Source organism: Arvicola amphibius, chromosome 1, assembly GCF_903992535.2.
Source record: "Arvicola amphibius chromosome 1, mArvAmp1.2, whole genome shotgun sequence".
Classification (NCBI taxonomy): domain Eukaryota; kingdom Metazoa; phylum Chordata; class Mammalia; order Rodentia; family Cricetidae; genus Arvicola; species Arvicola amphibius.
This window is the reverse complement of record NC_052047.1, coordinates 133,461,899-133,476,531: the sequence shown is the minus strand read 5'-3', so window position 1 is coordinate 133,476,531 and position 14,633 is coordinate 133,461,899. Positions and strand designations below refer to the sequence as shown.

The window sequence follows — 14,633 nt, the reverse complement described above, 5'->3', positions numbered from 1 at the left end:
CTAGCTTGCTTTCCTGTGGGTTCTATGAAGTTTCAAGTCCCACTTGCTCCCACAGAAAGCTTGACGGTAGAATTTATTTCCGCAGAGACAGAGGAAAATTGCCATTTCTTGTCAAGGCCAAGAGTGCAGAACATTAAGGTACAGTGTAGGCTTTGTGTCCGCTGGACGTTTCTTAACCGTAATATTTCTGCCATTTAGAACGTGCACGCCATGTTCCAGCTCATTCCTGAGGCCCAGGAGCCTGATCTTAGTGCCACCATCGGTTCAGCTGTTTAATGCCTTCTGTCACCCAATAGTATTCTGCGATGCTAAACACTGAGCTCCACACTTTCCTCCACAGCCCACTGGGGTGACGTGAGGAGTGGGATAACACCATCAACCTTGGTCGCATTGCCCCAAATCTGGCCCGCTCAGCATATACTCCACAAGCTGACGTAGGAAGGGCCGGGCGTCCCTCCCGAGGTCTCCAGATTGAGAGCTGGTTTTAAGGTGTCTTGAACTAAGGAGTCTGCACCTATCTTCTCTGGGACTATCCCAGGGTCCCCAACCCGCCCCGTCCGCCCCCAAACCAACGCTGGTCCGCTGGTCCGCTGGTTGGACCACCATAGCCAATGTCGAAATAAACATCTTGGTTTTCGCGTGCGCACGGCACTTGAGACTGGAGCGAGAAAGACACCAACGAAGTCCTCAGTTGCCTCCCGCGAAGATTTAGAACAAACTTCTACGATATGCGCATGCGCATTTATGGAGGCTGGTTTCCCGGGGTTTGAAGAAGCCGAGCGGGAGGGGCGGGGGCCGCGGGAAAGAACCGGAAGTTGTACTGAACCTTCACCTCCGCTCTGCACTGAAGGAAACGCAAGCTCCACGAGAGAGGTTCCGGCGCTGCCTGGGCTGGAGGAGACAGAATGGAGACCGCGACCGAAGGTCCAGGACTGGACCGCGGCCCGACGCTGACCTCGTCCTGGGATGCGGCGTGCGGGGCGCTGACCCAAAGCTTCCTTCTTACCCGGATTGGGCCAGATGCCCAGGACTTGAACTTCGAGCAGCTGCTGGCGCCGTCAGCTCCGGGGTGCGCCGGGCTGGGGCCGGGTGACAGCCACGCTGCCGTGGAGTGGGGAGGATGGGAGCCGAGCGAGGCCGCGGGACCGACCGGGGTGGGCTGAGGGAGCGGGGCCGGGAGGTGGGCGAGGCTGCGGGCAGGGGCTGCTTGCTGGGCCGAGAGGCCTGGAAACGCCGATTCAGGATCCCGGAGTCAGCGGGGACACCGCCACAGGCTCCTGTTAGAATCCTCCTCGCCGCCACCCCCGAAACCAGGCAACCTTCTATTCAGGGGCACTGGAACAGGACAAGTCCAACCATAAAGAACCACGCATGGCAACTTAGAGAAAGATACATCGTTGTTCTTTCGTTACACACTGTGAGCGCTTTTAATTGACTGCGAATGAATTAGAGATTTGAATAGAATGGCCGTGGTCTAGGGAAGGTGGAAGGGAAATGCCTTGACGCCTCAAGCCAGCGATCCTTATGAAGCCCCGTGGGTGCTGGGGAAGGTTCTTGGCCCTCGGAGCAAGTGGGAGTGAGTTTGAAGAGGTGGGTTATGGGTCTACTCAGAAAAGTTCTCTGTGTGATGTTTTATCGATTTCCTTCTCAGCCCGGATCTGGTGAGTCTAAAGAGCAGCAGCCTGAGCTCCCGAGAAGAAAACCCCTGCTTCCTTTACCTGAAGTGTGGGCCTAATGGGGGTGAAGAAATCCTCTCGGTTGGCATTTTGAGTTCAGCAAGAAACATGGAAGTATATGTAGGAGAGGAGTATTGTGGAACCAGTCGGGGCAAGAATGTCTGCACTGTCCTGGATGACAGGTTTGTGACTTGTCCAGGTGAAAGCGTTTGTCTGAATCAGTGTCTTTATTCTTGGCTCTTTCAACATTTGTAGATCTTCTAGCATCGACACCAGGAGTTAGGGGAGAGAAGTTAAAAACATACCAATACACTAAGCCTTCAAAATTAAAAAGAGAGGGCAGATGAGTGGGTTTATCAATATGGAAATTTAGGACTAATTAACTGGAAGCGAATTGGTGGGACACTGATAATTAATGGAAGAGTTTTATTAGACTAAAGTCCTGGTAAGTATTCTTGTTTCTCAGCCAGTTGTGGTAGTGCAGGCCTTTAAGGTGGATCTCTGTGAGTTCGAGGCCAGCCTGGTCTACAAAGCGAGCTCTAGGACAGCCAGGACTGCTACGCAGGGAAACCCTGTCTCAAAAAAACAAACAAAAGAAAGCATTCTTGTTGCTCTCATTTAACTCAGTGGGGTCTGGGGTCTGTTTTTACAACAGTTAAGCGTTCTGAAACCCTGAGTGTGTGTGTGTGTGTGTGTGTATATATATATATATATATATATATATATATATATATATATATATATATATATTCCCTTCTAGAAAGCTCCTTCCAAATGGTGTATCAACCGAAGACCACCACATCAGCGTGCTCATTAACCTCTTATAAGATGGACCATTTCTGATTTTTTTCCCCTTGACTCTTTACAAGGTTCTGCCCAAATCCATCCTTAATGTAACCCAAACTCTGTGTGTACTATGCATGTTGGAAACAATAGTCGTGTTTACAGAACTCTTAAATACGCTGTGGGCTCCTATGTTTTGTTCTCCCACATAGCTGGCATGTGGGAGGCACAGCCCCTCCACGTGTTGCTGCCCAGTCAGGAACCTCAGACTTTCTGTGCCTGCCTGGGAAAAGGGAATCCCAAGACACCTTTGTTCTTAAGTATGTATGAATGCTTATAATCATTGGCTGTTAAAAATGAATTCTTTTATTTTAGTGAACACGAAAAGATTCTTTTGTACAAAAAATACCTAAAGTTGGAACCTCCCACCCATGCTTGTAAAATAAAGGTAAGTCATCACTAAATTTTAAGATTTAAAGTTAATCGGATTGTTTTAGTTCTATACATACTTATTTTCTCTTGGTTTGGCAGTACAGTTAGTCTGACTTGGTCCCTAGGTTTAGTTCAGAAATGCTTTGTTAGCTTGTAAATGGATATTATTTTCTGAAAGTTATCAATCCCTTGATAGACATTAAAATTATCTTTAAAGTGGGGTAATTTATTAGTTATAGAAAATGTTTTATTAATATAGTAGTACTATATTTTGAAACCTTGTGAAACTCCGCTAAGAACATTTTAAAAATCTTTCTATAAGGCTATAGTTCTACAAAAGGCAGAAGCAAAACTGACCGTGTATGTAAAGAATGAAGGAAAAGCTCAAAGAAGAGCCAGAAATTTCAAGGAATTTGGTCTGTTGTCTTCATCCAGAAAAAATATTCTTGAGATAAACATTAATGCTGCTGTCAGTTTAGGACTAGGGGCTGAGTTGGAGCACTCAAGTCATGTTATAAAAACGAATTCAACTCTGTTGGCAATGATTGCTTTGGCCAATGCCAGTTTTTTTTTTTTTTTTTTTTTTTTTTTTTTTTTTTTTTTTCTCTGGACCTACTTCATGAGAAAAATTAATGGTCCCTAGAAACCAAATTCTTGGAACTGTTTTATATCCAAAATTATGTGCTTATTATCCCAGAAGACAGTAAGCCTCAGTTTAAAGACAAGAAAAGAACAAATGACTTTTGTTGAAGAGCACAGTTCACAGAACTGTTTATTCCGTAAGTCTAAACAGAATAAACGAATAGCTTGTAAAGGCATTTGAATGAAGTGATTTATCTAGTGAATAGTTAGTACCTGTTGATAACAGATACTGCACTAGGCATTTAGAAGTATCAATAGGAAATTGAAGTGCTGCAGGACGATGGTGTGCACGCCTTTAATCACCTTTAATTTCAGCAGAGAGGCAGGTGGATCTCTTTGAGTTTGGGGTCAACCTGGTCTACAGCCAGGACAGCCAGGGCTACACAAGGAAACTCCCTTGAAAAACAAGAAAATGGAGAGCCAGTCTCCATGTTGCTTGTAATTTAGTGGAACAAGATCATCATATTTACTGATTATATATTATTTAGTATGATACACACACACACACACACACAGAGAGAGAGAGAGAGAGAGAGAGAGAGAGAGAGAGAGAGAGAGAGAGAGAGAGAGAGAGAGAGAGACCCTGTCTAAAAAACAAAGATATACTGTAGTCACTGAGGAAAAAGCCTCTTGGGATTATACAACTTAAAGGAGACAGTAAGGACTAGTATGCTGTCACACACCTATAATACTAACACTCAAGAACATCACAAGTTTGAGGTCAGCCTGGTCTGTGTAGTGAGTTCCAGACCATCCAGTGCTGCCCATTGAGATTCTGTCTGAAGAAACTAAAAAATAAAAATACTTAGATAAAAGAAGGGAAGTACTAACGGGCTTTTCCTTAACTGTTGAGGACTGTCACGTATGTGACTCAGAGTTTGTAGAGCCTGGGGTTTTATTGATCTGTGTCTTTGTGACAAGAGTCTATGTGTCTCTCAAAGTGAATATATTTTGTAACTGTTCCATGGAAGTATGTGTTAGTATGAAGAGAACTTTTCAATTAGGGAATCCCTTTGGCTTGTTTGAAAGCTGTGTAAATGTTCCTAATTCAGAATTCTGAGCACTTACTCAGTGTTATAGTGGCTATATTGACACACAAGCCTCTATGCAAAGTCATCTTACCATTTGCCCAGGATTGCACAGGTTGTGAAATAGGAGAACTGAAAATTTAACCTCAGATGTGTCTGATTTAGAGCCCTTTCCTTTATACCACATATGAAATGTCTTTTGGTTCAGAAACATGCACAGCCTAAACTGTCAGGGTGATGGGAGTATGAATTAATGACCAGCACTGACCTAGCGCGCATGTGTGAGACCCTGGTTACCATACAAAAATGGAAAATCTATGGTGATAAAAGCCAAGGGAACTGGGTTCCAAACTTGACTTACACCCCTGAGTATCCTTCACCCCATTAGAAACTCCCCCTGAACCCCACTTTACATACTACTACTAGCTGTTACATATTAAGTAGCTCTGGCATCACAGCCTTCATTTCTGAATTAGAGAAGACTGAATTATGTTTAGGAGTTAGGTAAATGCCATATGGTCATCTGGACAGTTTTATTTTATATTAAATAATATTAAAGCCAACTGGGGAATGCTAGGATCAAGGGATTTTAGGTTTCTTTCTCTTGGTGATACAGAGGACTCAGACTTAGGGCCTTGAGCACGTCAGTCAAGTGCTGAACACTGCACTATCCACCAGCCAGGTGTGGCTTAGTTTTAATTCCTTTAAGTAAAGAAAGCTTTCGTGTTCTCTGTGGCTCTTATGGCTTGGGAAGGATTTCTTTATTTAAATAGTTGGTGTTTGCCTCATGATGCATTTGAATTTATTTTCTAACTTTGATGACTATAAAGAAACTTTAAATGCACTTTGAGTTAATTTTTAGACCCTTGAATGCCCTGTCTTGTTTTGGTAATACTAAGGAGTTACCTTAAGTGATGGTTGTTTTTAATACTACTGTTATTTCCTGGAATGTTTTTGTTTCATGATAGTTGCTATCCTTCGGTGAAAAGCAGTGTGTGCTCATCAGTAAAGTTGTGGTGCACGTGAGACCAAGGTCAGCAAATCCTTCACCAAGCTCTTCTGCTCTAGGATCACGGATAGACCTCGACAATATCCAAACCATAATGGAGTCAATGGGGTCAAAGTTATCTCCCGGAGCTCAACAGCTGATGAATATGATTAGGTTTCAGCAGCAGGCAAGTAGAGATTGATTTTATTAAATTTTAAAATGCTGGTTTGTTTGGTTCAGTGGGTCAAAGGCTCACTGTATAAGCCTAATGACCTGAGTTTGATGTTGTGGAATAATGCTTTTGTACATTGTGAAGATTTGTCACTCGGGTTGGTTAAAAAGCCGACCTAGCCGGTAGCTAGACAGGAAGTATAGGTGGGACAGCCAGACACAGAGGAAGCTGGGAAGAAGGGCAGGTGGAGTCAGAGAGAAGGTCATTAGCCGGAGGGAGAGTAAGCAAAAGATGCTGGAGAGGTAAATGTCGCGAGCCTTGGGGCAGCACATAGATTAATAGAAGTGGGTTAATTTAAGTTCTTACGTTTTTTCGGGTTTTATTATATTAATAATATTTTTTTATTCCATGAGTTTCACTCAAAGGAAATTATTAGATAAAAAACATACACTCAAGCATAGACACATATACATAAAAATAAACAAATCTAAAAGAAAATGATCAACTATTATGGCTAGTCTTATATGTTACTGCCATAAGGAAGCCTTTAGTAGTGAAAACATTACAGCCTGTTAGTATATTTTGCTGTCATAGTAGTGTATATTTTAATTTGTTCCATATGAAATGATTGACAGAAGTTTAGGTTTATGTCCCAGCACTGTCACTTACTGTCTGGCTTCTGTGGGCAGGAACCTTTCACCTTGGTTTCCTCTCTTTTAATATTAACAGTAACAACGTTCTTCATGGGGATGCACTGAGGATCAATGAAAGAGTGCAGATTGCCCGACTTCTAGCTACCACTCCAAAGCTCAGCCTTCATTCTTTAATATTTGCTTATTTTCCTTGCTCAGAATTGTCTTCCCATTGGAGATCAGCTTCAGTCAATGCTGGGGACCACAGGCCACAAGCATCTGATTGCGCTGCAGTCCTCACCTTCTTCAGGAGTCCTAGATAAAGCGTCTTCTACACCTTTTCCTTTTAGAACTGGATTGACACCTTCAGCCATCACGGAAAATTTAAAGGCTCTTATTGATAAAAGCACGCAGCCATCTGGAAAAGGAAATACCACAAACCACGATGAGTGCCACCTTGTGCCACAAAACCATTCCCTTCTTGAAAGTGATCTTAAAAATGCAGTGTCTTCTTTCTTACCAAAGAAGGCAAGTGGCAACTCAAATGTGCCCAGCTCTGAGTTGCTGCCTTTTCTCCAGAATTTATGCAGTCAGGTCAACCATCTCCGCGTGGGACATAGTGCCAAGTGGCAGGAAAACAGCTACAAGCCCCGAGAGAGCACTGCTGGGGTTTCGTAAGTATTTTATTTAAAGCAAATACTGTTGAGACTTGGTACGCGGGAGAGTCAGGTGGAGGGAAACAGATTTGCCTTGGTGCGCTACCTGGAGAGTGTTTCCAGCTTTTCCAGTTCATCCTTGACACACTCACTAGGAATAGAGTAGGACGGGCTGCACCAAAGGGAGAGCCTAGAATTGGTGTTGCACAGTCTCAGGCGTTTGTGGAAGATTATAGCCATCAACTAAGGGGTGCATTAGAAGGCCGTGTGCGTGAATCTGGAGGAACTGTGAGAATTTACAAGTTTTGGCGAGGTGTGCTATGCTTGCCATTGTAACAAATTGCCTTTGTAGCTTGTGTTTGTTCCAGGCTACATTTTTAGTCAAAAAACTGTAGTAGGATGGGAACTATTTATAGTGTAGAAACTCTTCTCCTCTGGTCTCAACCTGTTCTCTGTGCAGCATCTGTTTGCTTAAGATGCCAAGTAGCATGTTCCTAATCCTTTTCATAGATATCGTTGGTCAAAATAGTATTCTAGTCTGAAATACAGAACCCTGGTCATAATTCAGATGAACCATTTTCCTCTACTATTTAATCTTAATTTAAAGTTTACATCTGAAAATGGTGCTTAGATTAGTTTGAAAGAAAATATCCCCAACCACCAACATGCTTACATCAGCACTTAGTATAAGTTCTACTGACAAAAGCAGAATAGTTTTATTCATGTTTGTGAAAGAGTCACAGAAAGATTGTATCAAGTCATAAAAAAGCCTCATCAAATTTAAGAGGACTGAAATCAGAGTATTTTCTCAGCCCATACAGAAAGATAAGAAATCATTTAACAGTAATGGAAAGACAATAGGAAAATGTCCAAACACTTGATGATTAAACAGTGCAGTTTATCTGATTGAAGAAGTGTGGAGAATCGGCTCAGTTGGTGAAGTGCGTGCTGTGCAAGAATGAGGGCCTGAGTTTCCAACCCCGTGTTTAAAACACAGAAGCCCGAGTGTGGTGGTGTCCACCTGTAGTCCTGTTATCCTGTGCTGGGGAGACCCAGACAGGAGGACCCCCGAGGATTGCTGGCTAGCTAGTTTTACTAAATCAGTGAGCTCTAGGTTCCTTGAGAGATGGTCTCAGCAAATAGAGTGACAGCCTCCTGCTCTATAAGCTTATATATACGTACACATAGGCATCCACATGAACATGTGTACAACATATACATCACACACAAAAGAAGTCTCAGAAATATTTTTTAAAATTTATAAAGCCAAGTAAAAATGCAGAGATAGTTTGTGGGCTGTGTCTAAAAAGTGAAGGCAGGGTTGGTAGCGTCATCTGTTGCCTTGGTGAAGATGGTGTGCGGACAGTGGCACAACCACTACCAAAACCTGACATAAGGGCTGGAGAGACGGTCAGCAGTTACGGGCATTTGTTAGTTTGATTCTCAGCACCCGCATGGCTTACAACCACCTGTAACTCTAGCCCTAGTAGTTCCAGTGCCTTCTCCTGACCTCTGTGGCCACTAGGCACACACATGGCACATATATATACATACAAGCAAAGCACTCATACACATAATTAAAAAATTTAAAAATTTAAGCAATGAAATAGATGGTTTGAATAATTTTGATCCATTAAAGACTGAATTCAAAGTCCAGCAGTGGCACAAACCTGCAGTGCTAGCGTTCGGAAAGCCAGAGGAGGATGTTCATAAACACAGGGAAACAATGGAGAAAATAACGAAATGAAAAGGTGATTCTTTGAAAACTTTATGAAAGTTGCTGAACTTCTAACAAGACTAGAGAATAAGGGAGAGGATACAGACTGCCAGTGTGAGATACCGTGGAAAATTTCACTAAGAGCCTTGGTAGTTAGGGGATGTGGAAGTAACTTCATGCTCACAATTTTAATAACTTAGAGGAGATGGATTTACTTTTTAAAAACCATAACGTACAGAACACAACACAAAATGATAATGGAATGACCTTATAACCACTAATACTACTGAATTTGTAATGGGAGGGTGTTAAAGTTTGGATGTGGATGTGCTGTGTGTCATCATCCCATCCCCCTCCCCCATATTGAAGGCTTGGTTTCTACTTTATGGATCCCGTCATTGAGTCATGATTGGATCATGAGGACACTGATGGAGCTGTACTTCATTAGTGTTTGAAGATGATAAGAATGGAGCTTTGTTGGAGGAAGTAGGTCACTGGGGCATGACTTTGGAGAATGTCTGATCCCAGACCCCTCCCTAGTTCTCTTCTGTTTTCTGGCTGCCATGAGGTGAGCCCCTTTGCTCTGGCACACACTCATCTCCCATACTTTCTAGTCCACCCTGGACCCACAGCAATGGGAAAGCAGGCTGTAAAACTCTGAAACCAGGAAGCAAGTAACCCCGAAAGTTATTCTCAGATACCATCACAGAGATGGAAAGCCAACACAGAATGTTCATGCGAAAAAATATACTGGCCTAGGTAGTTCTATGGGAGAATTCTGCCAAACATGTAGAGAACACCATTTTTTACATAATCCAGAAAATCAAAGGGGAATAAAAAGACATCATTTTCTGAAGCTACTGTTACCCTGGAATCCCGACTAAATAAATTGAAATACATAAAATATATGTAAATACATTTAAAAATCTATAAAATAATTGTACATAGCTGAGAAAATAAGATCTGTGAACTGAAAATTATAAAATATTGATAGAAGAAATCTTGAGAAGGCTTAAGTCTAAAATAATGTAGAGACATGCCATGTTGATAGATGTACTCAGCATAGTAAAAGCAACAGTACTCTCCTAATTGATATATGTGCTTGATGTACTTCAGGTTTAAAAAGAATAAAGCAAGAAAAATGATTTCATATTTCGGGATGTGGTAGAGCTGCAGCATCAGGCACTAGCAGGCAGTAGGACACGCAGGTGGATGGGACAAGCACAGAGGTGGCTTGGCAGCATTGCAGTTAAGTTGTGAAAGAGCAGTCTTAACGGTGGTGCTAAGCCATTGTGATATCAACAGGTAAAAATAAACCTCACACCTATGAAAATGAACATTAATGCCGGGCGGTGGTGGCGCACGCCTTTAATCCCAGCACTCGGGAGGCAGAGGCAGGCGGATCTCTGTGAGTTCGAGACCAGCCTGGTCTACAAGAGCTAGTTCCAGATCAGGCTCCAAAGCTACAGAGAAACCCTGTCTCGAAAAAACCAAAAAAAAAGAAAAAAAGAAAATGAACATTAATGGGCCATACAGCAAAAAGTAAACTGAAACTTTCTAATGCAGGGGAGGACCTCCTGGAGTCCAATGGAAAAATGCTTAGATACATCATAAAAAACATGATCAACAAACAAAAAATGATGTGTAGGCTCCAGCAAGATGTCAGACTCATGCCTGTGGAAGACCTCGTACGATGATTTAATATAAACTGGAAGAAAATATTTCTGAATCACAAATTCAACAAATGAATTGTTCCTAACATACAAAGAAATCACTTAATTCAGTGTTTAAAATAATGCTGAGTAAAACACAGACAGGAAACAAGGAATCTTGCACCAGGGAGGCTACATAGAAAGCAGACAAGCACAAAGAAGGGTGGCCAGCATGGCCTCCTTATTGCCAGGGGAATGCATATTAAAGCCACAGGGTAACTGTGTGTTTCTTGGAATGACTAAAACTTAAAAATGCTCCCAAGCACATGGAGAACTAGATCTCTCACAGCTTACTGCTGGGATCATAAAATGATACAGTCACCCCAAAACATTTGGCAATTTAATTACTACATGCACATTATCATATGACCTGACAGGCATATTCCTCGGCTTTTATCCTGGAGAAATGAAATTTTATGACCATATAAAAATCAGTAAACAATTGTTCTTGGATGCTTTATTTGTTTTGTTTTGTTTTGAGATAGGGTTTCTCTGTATAACAGCCCTGGCTGTCCTGGAACTCACTCTGTAACCCTGGCTGGCCTCAAACTCACAGAAATCAGCTTTCCTTTGCCTCCTGAGTGCTGAGATTAAAGATATGCACCACTACTGCCCAGGGGAAACTTTATTTGTAATAGTTCTAAAATGGGAACACCAAAATATTTTGTAACAGGCAATTTAAGAACTGGTATTTCCATAGTGTGGAGTGGTAATCAGCAGTTAGACACAACAACAACCTGGATGGCTTTCGGGTGAATTTATGATGAGGAACAACAGACCCATGTGGCCACATGGCAGATGGTAGAGACATACTAGTAGGAGTTGGGAAAGGGAATGGACAAAGGGATGACAGGATGAGATTCTGCGTCTTGACTGGTGGTGTTGGGATGAATACTGTGCATATGATAAAATGGCACAGAGCTCTACATACATTTTGTATAAATATTAGCGTGCTGGTTTTGATTCTATTTCATAGTTAGGAAATAATAAAACCATCATATGTAAATGTAAGTATGAAAAAGAAGCAAATTCTTTTAAGACTTTAGTGAAAATTATATTTTAATTTGTGAAAACCTATATTAGCTTTTGATGACTACAATCTTCTATATGCTACCTTATAACTTGTAACTAGTAAGAACACTGAAGGCAAAGCAAGTTAGTGTCTGAAATGCACGTTTATATACTAAATCCACTGTATTAGGGCATTTTAGGAGGAGAATTTACTGCTGCCAATTCTGTGAGTTATTAGAGCACGGGTTTTACTTCTCATGTACATTTGGAAAGTGCCGCTGTGTGTTCACACGGGCATAAGGATGAAAGAGTCAGATAACATCATTCTATTAGTACAAACATACTTTAGACTTTATTGAGTTCCTGGGGGAGAGAGCACAAGGTTTATAGGCCCCTCTTTGAGGTTCCCTGTTCTGGTGTTCATTAACAGCCCTTTCCTGAAGGCTTGTAGTTTTTTTTCAGACAGATTCTCATATAGCCCAGTGTCTTAGTTACTTTTATTGCCATGACAAACACCATGGCCAAGTTCAACTTATAAAAGAAAACACTTAATTTGGAAGCTTATGGTTCCAGAGGGTTAGAGGCTATGACCATCATGGTGGGGAGCATGGCAGCAGGCAGGCAAGCAGACATATCAGTGAAGCCGTGGCTGAGAGCTTACATCAGAGAGAGCAAGCTAACTGCGAATGGTGTGGGCTTTTGAAACCTCAAAATCCACACCCCCAGTGGCACACCTCCAACAAAGTCACACCATTGAATTCTTCCCAAACATTTCCACTAACTATGGACCAAACATTCAAATATATGAACCTGTGGGGTCATTCTCATTCGAACCACCACACCCAGGCAAGTCTCTGACTGACCACAGTTTGACCATGAACTTTGATTCTCATGGTTCATTTCCCAAGTGCTGAATTACAGGTGTGTGTCACACTTTGTGTTGGTGTGTGCTTGGAGGTGAAGCATGTTCAGCATGTAGAAGCTAGAGGACAGCATCAGGTGTTGTTCTAAGAAGCCATCCTCATTGTCTTTTGAGATAGGGTCTCTCACTGAAAACTAGACTGGCTGGCTAGTGAGTCGCTAAGATCCTTTTGTCTTTATGTACCCAGTTCTGGGATTTTAAGTTCACACTACCATGGCTGCCATGTGTATGTAAATTTATGTAGTAAGTATTCATGTATGAAGGTGTACATGCAAGTGTGTGTAAAATGTGGGTGGAAGGGAGTGGTCAGTTTTGGGTGTCTTTCACAATCATGTCCTACTTTGGGTTTTGAGGCAGATTTCTTATGGTATCTGGAGCTCCCTGATTTGGCAAGGTTAGCTGGCCATTCAGACACCATCTCTGCCTCCCCAGCATGAGGGTTATAGGCACAGGCCATAGCACCAGGTTTCTTACGGGGTACGCTGAGGGTGTGAACTCAGCTCTTCACACTTGAATATCTCTTTCCAAACTGAGCCATCCCCCCCCCTCCAGCCCCAGCTTTCAATATTTTAATTTTAATTTTAATATTTAATTTGTATTCTAGAATCAAGGGTCCTCATGCTTGCAGGGCAGTTCTTGTAGACTGAGCTGTCTCCCTTACCACCAAACCTAATCTTATGCAGTGCTAGGGATTAACCCAAGGTTTCTTACATGCTAGAAAGACCTCCAGCAACACAGCCACAGCCTCGGTTTGTTCTTTGATTATCTTTGCTTTATGTCGTTCGCAGTTGTCTAACTGGACAAAGCAGTTAGTAGGAGAGTGCTGTGCATTCGGCACTGTGGCCACTGTTGCGGGTTTTAGAGCTGGACTGTGACGTGGGGAGGGTCGCGCTAGAGACCGGTGCAGTGTGCAGCCTGGGTGCCCTTTGGCTAGCTCAGTTCTTTGCTTTTGTCATCAGAAAGAGAAAATTGATAGACCTTACATTTTTATTTTTAGGATGGAAGAACAGCCTGTTTGCGCCTACTTGGAAAAGGTTCTTTCTAAAAACATGGAGCTCATGGAAAAGAAGCTTATGGACCACATTGATGAGAGGATCTGTCAGCTCCAGGAGCACATAGATGCTAAAATGGCTTTGTTAGTGGACTTGCTGCGAAATCCCAACTCCCCACCCCCAGGGATGCCTCTAAGACATTATGACTCCAGAGAAAGACTTTCCAATGGAGAGAGATAAGCTATCAACATACCCAATTCTTGCAGATATTTATTACATATTTATTACAAAGCCCAAATCCAAAAAGGTTATGAAAATCAAGTCTTTAATGTCCTTTGAAGGATTGTTGTCTTACATGGTGACCTCAGTGCCCTTTTTAGTGCACTTGTTACTGTAGACCCGGTTCTGCACCATCAGCTACCCTGATGCAGTCGTAAGTTATTTGCTTGCTATATTTTTCACTCTTACAGAAATGTATACTTGTATTGCTCGAGTTTTTAGGATATGCATAGACTTCTAATGCAATTCATTGGTTTGTATTGTATATGACATATGTTTGAAGTGGATTTTTTTATTTATACAGATACCTGTGAAATATAATCTCAGGAGTATGAAAAGTAATGATATGATTTTTTTTTTCTAATTTTCGGAAAGTTGGATACCCGGACTCTTTCCTACGGATTACCGGTTTATACTTCATGCTGTTTATCTGAGATGACTGTGTGCAGTGTTGGGGCAGACTGGGGTAGTTTACGAGCGAGGGGCAGTGCTCTGGTTCATTGCAGTGCAGCTGTAGATTGCTCGTTTTCAATGCTATTTCAGATGTGGTGCTGCAGGTAAAATGGAAGGAAATTCTTTTCTGGAACTGACAGGTTCTTCTCCCAGAGCCCCTTTCTAGCATGTATGATGTGTGACATTCTGAGAACCTAAAATGAGGATTAAGATGTATGAATCTAGGAGTTTTCAATCAGCAGACTGAATTTTCAGAGCTTAACTGTTATGTCCATGGTGGTGATGCAGCTGTGCCTAAACACATCTGCTCTTAAGACCACCTGGAAGTAAGTAGAACCCTGTTTGCTAATTTGTTTATGTTGGGTTTTTTTTTTACTTCTTTTCTTCCAAGAAAAGGATATTTCGTACTTATCCATTGTTTTGGCAAACTGTTCTTTTAAATGCCTGTTGGTTTCGATCATACGGCAGAGGTGACATAGCATATGGGACACAGCACACTTTTGCTGGTCTTGGGCCATGGTTGGTGGGATAGTCATAC

The 14,633-nt window shown here is 42.1% G+C and overlaps 1 protein-coding gene across 1 annotated transcript; it reads left to right on the top strand.

Annotated features, from left to right (window-relative positions):
* Nucleotides 1-879: 879 nt before the first annotated feature.
* C1H10orf88 (chromosome 1 C10orf88 homolog) lies at nt 880-13,984 on the top strand. The gene is made up of 6 exons (XM_038335416.1): nt 880-1,069; nt 1,652-1,858; nt 2,835-2,907; nt 5,530-5,736; nt 6,573-7,027; nt 13,369-13,984. The coding sequence occupies exons 1-6, from the start codon at nt 906-908 to the stop codon at nt 13,601-13,603; spliced, it is 1,341 nt and encodes a 446-aa protein (XP_038191344.1). The 5' UTR covers nt 880-905; the 3' UTR covers nt 13,604-13,984.
* Nucleotides 13,985-14,633: the final 649 nt, after the last annotated feature.

Excerpts from the sequence above, each read along its gene's own strand:
- C1H10orf88 (XM_038335416.1), top strand. The coding sequence starts at position 906 with ATGGAGACCGCGACCGAAGGTCCAGGACTGGACCGCGGCCCGACGCTG. Across the intron at positions 1,070-1,651 it reads CTGGCGCCGTCAGCTCCGGG|CCCGGATCTGGTGAGTCTAA; the intron begins GTGCGCCGGGCT and ends TTTCCTTCTCAG. Across the intron at positions 1,859-2,834 it reads TGCACTGTCCTGGATGACAG|TGAACACGAAAAGATTCTTT; the intron begins GTTTGTGACTTG and ends CTTTTATTTTAG.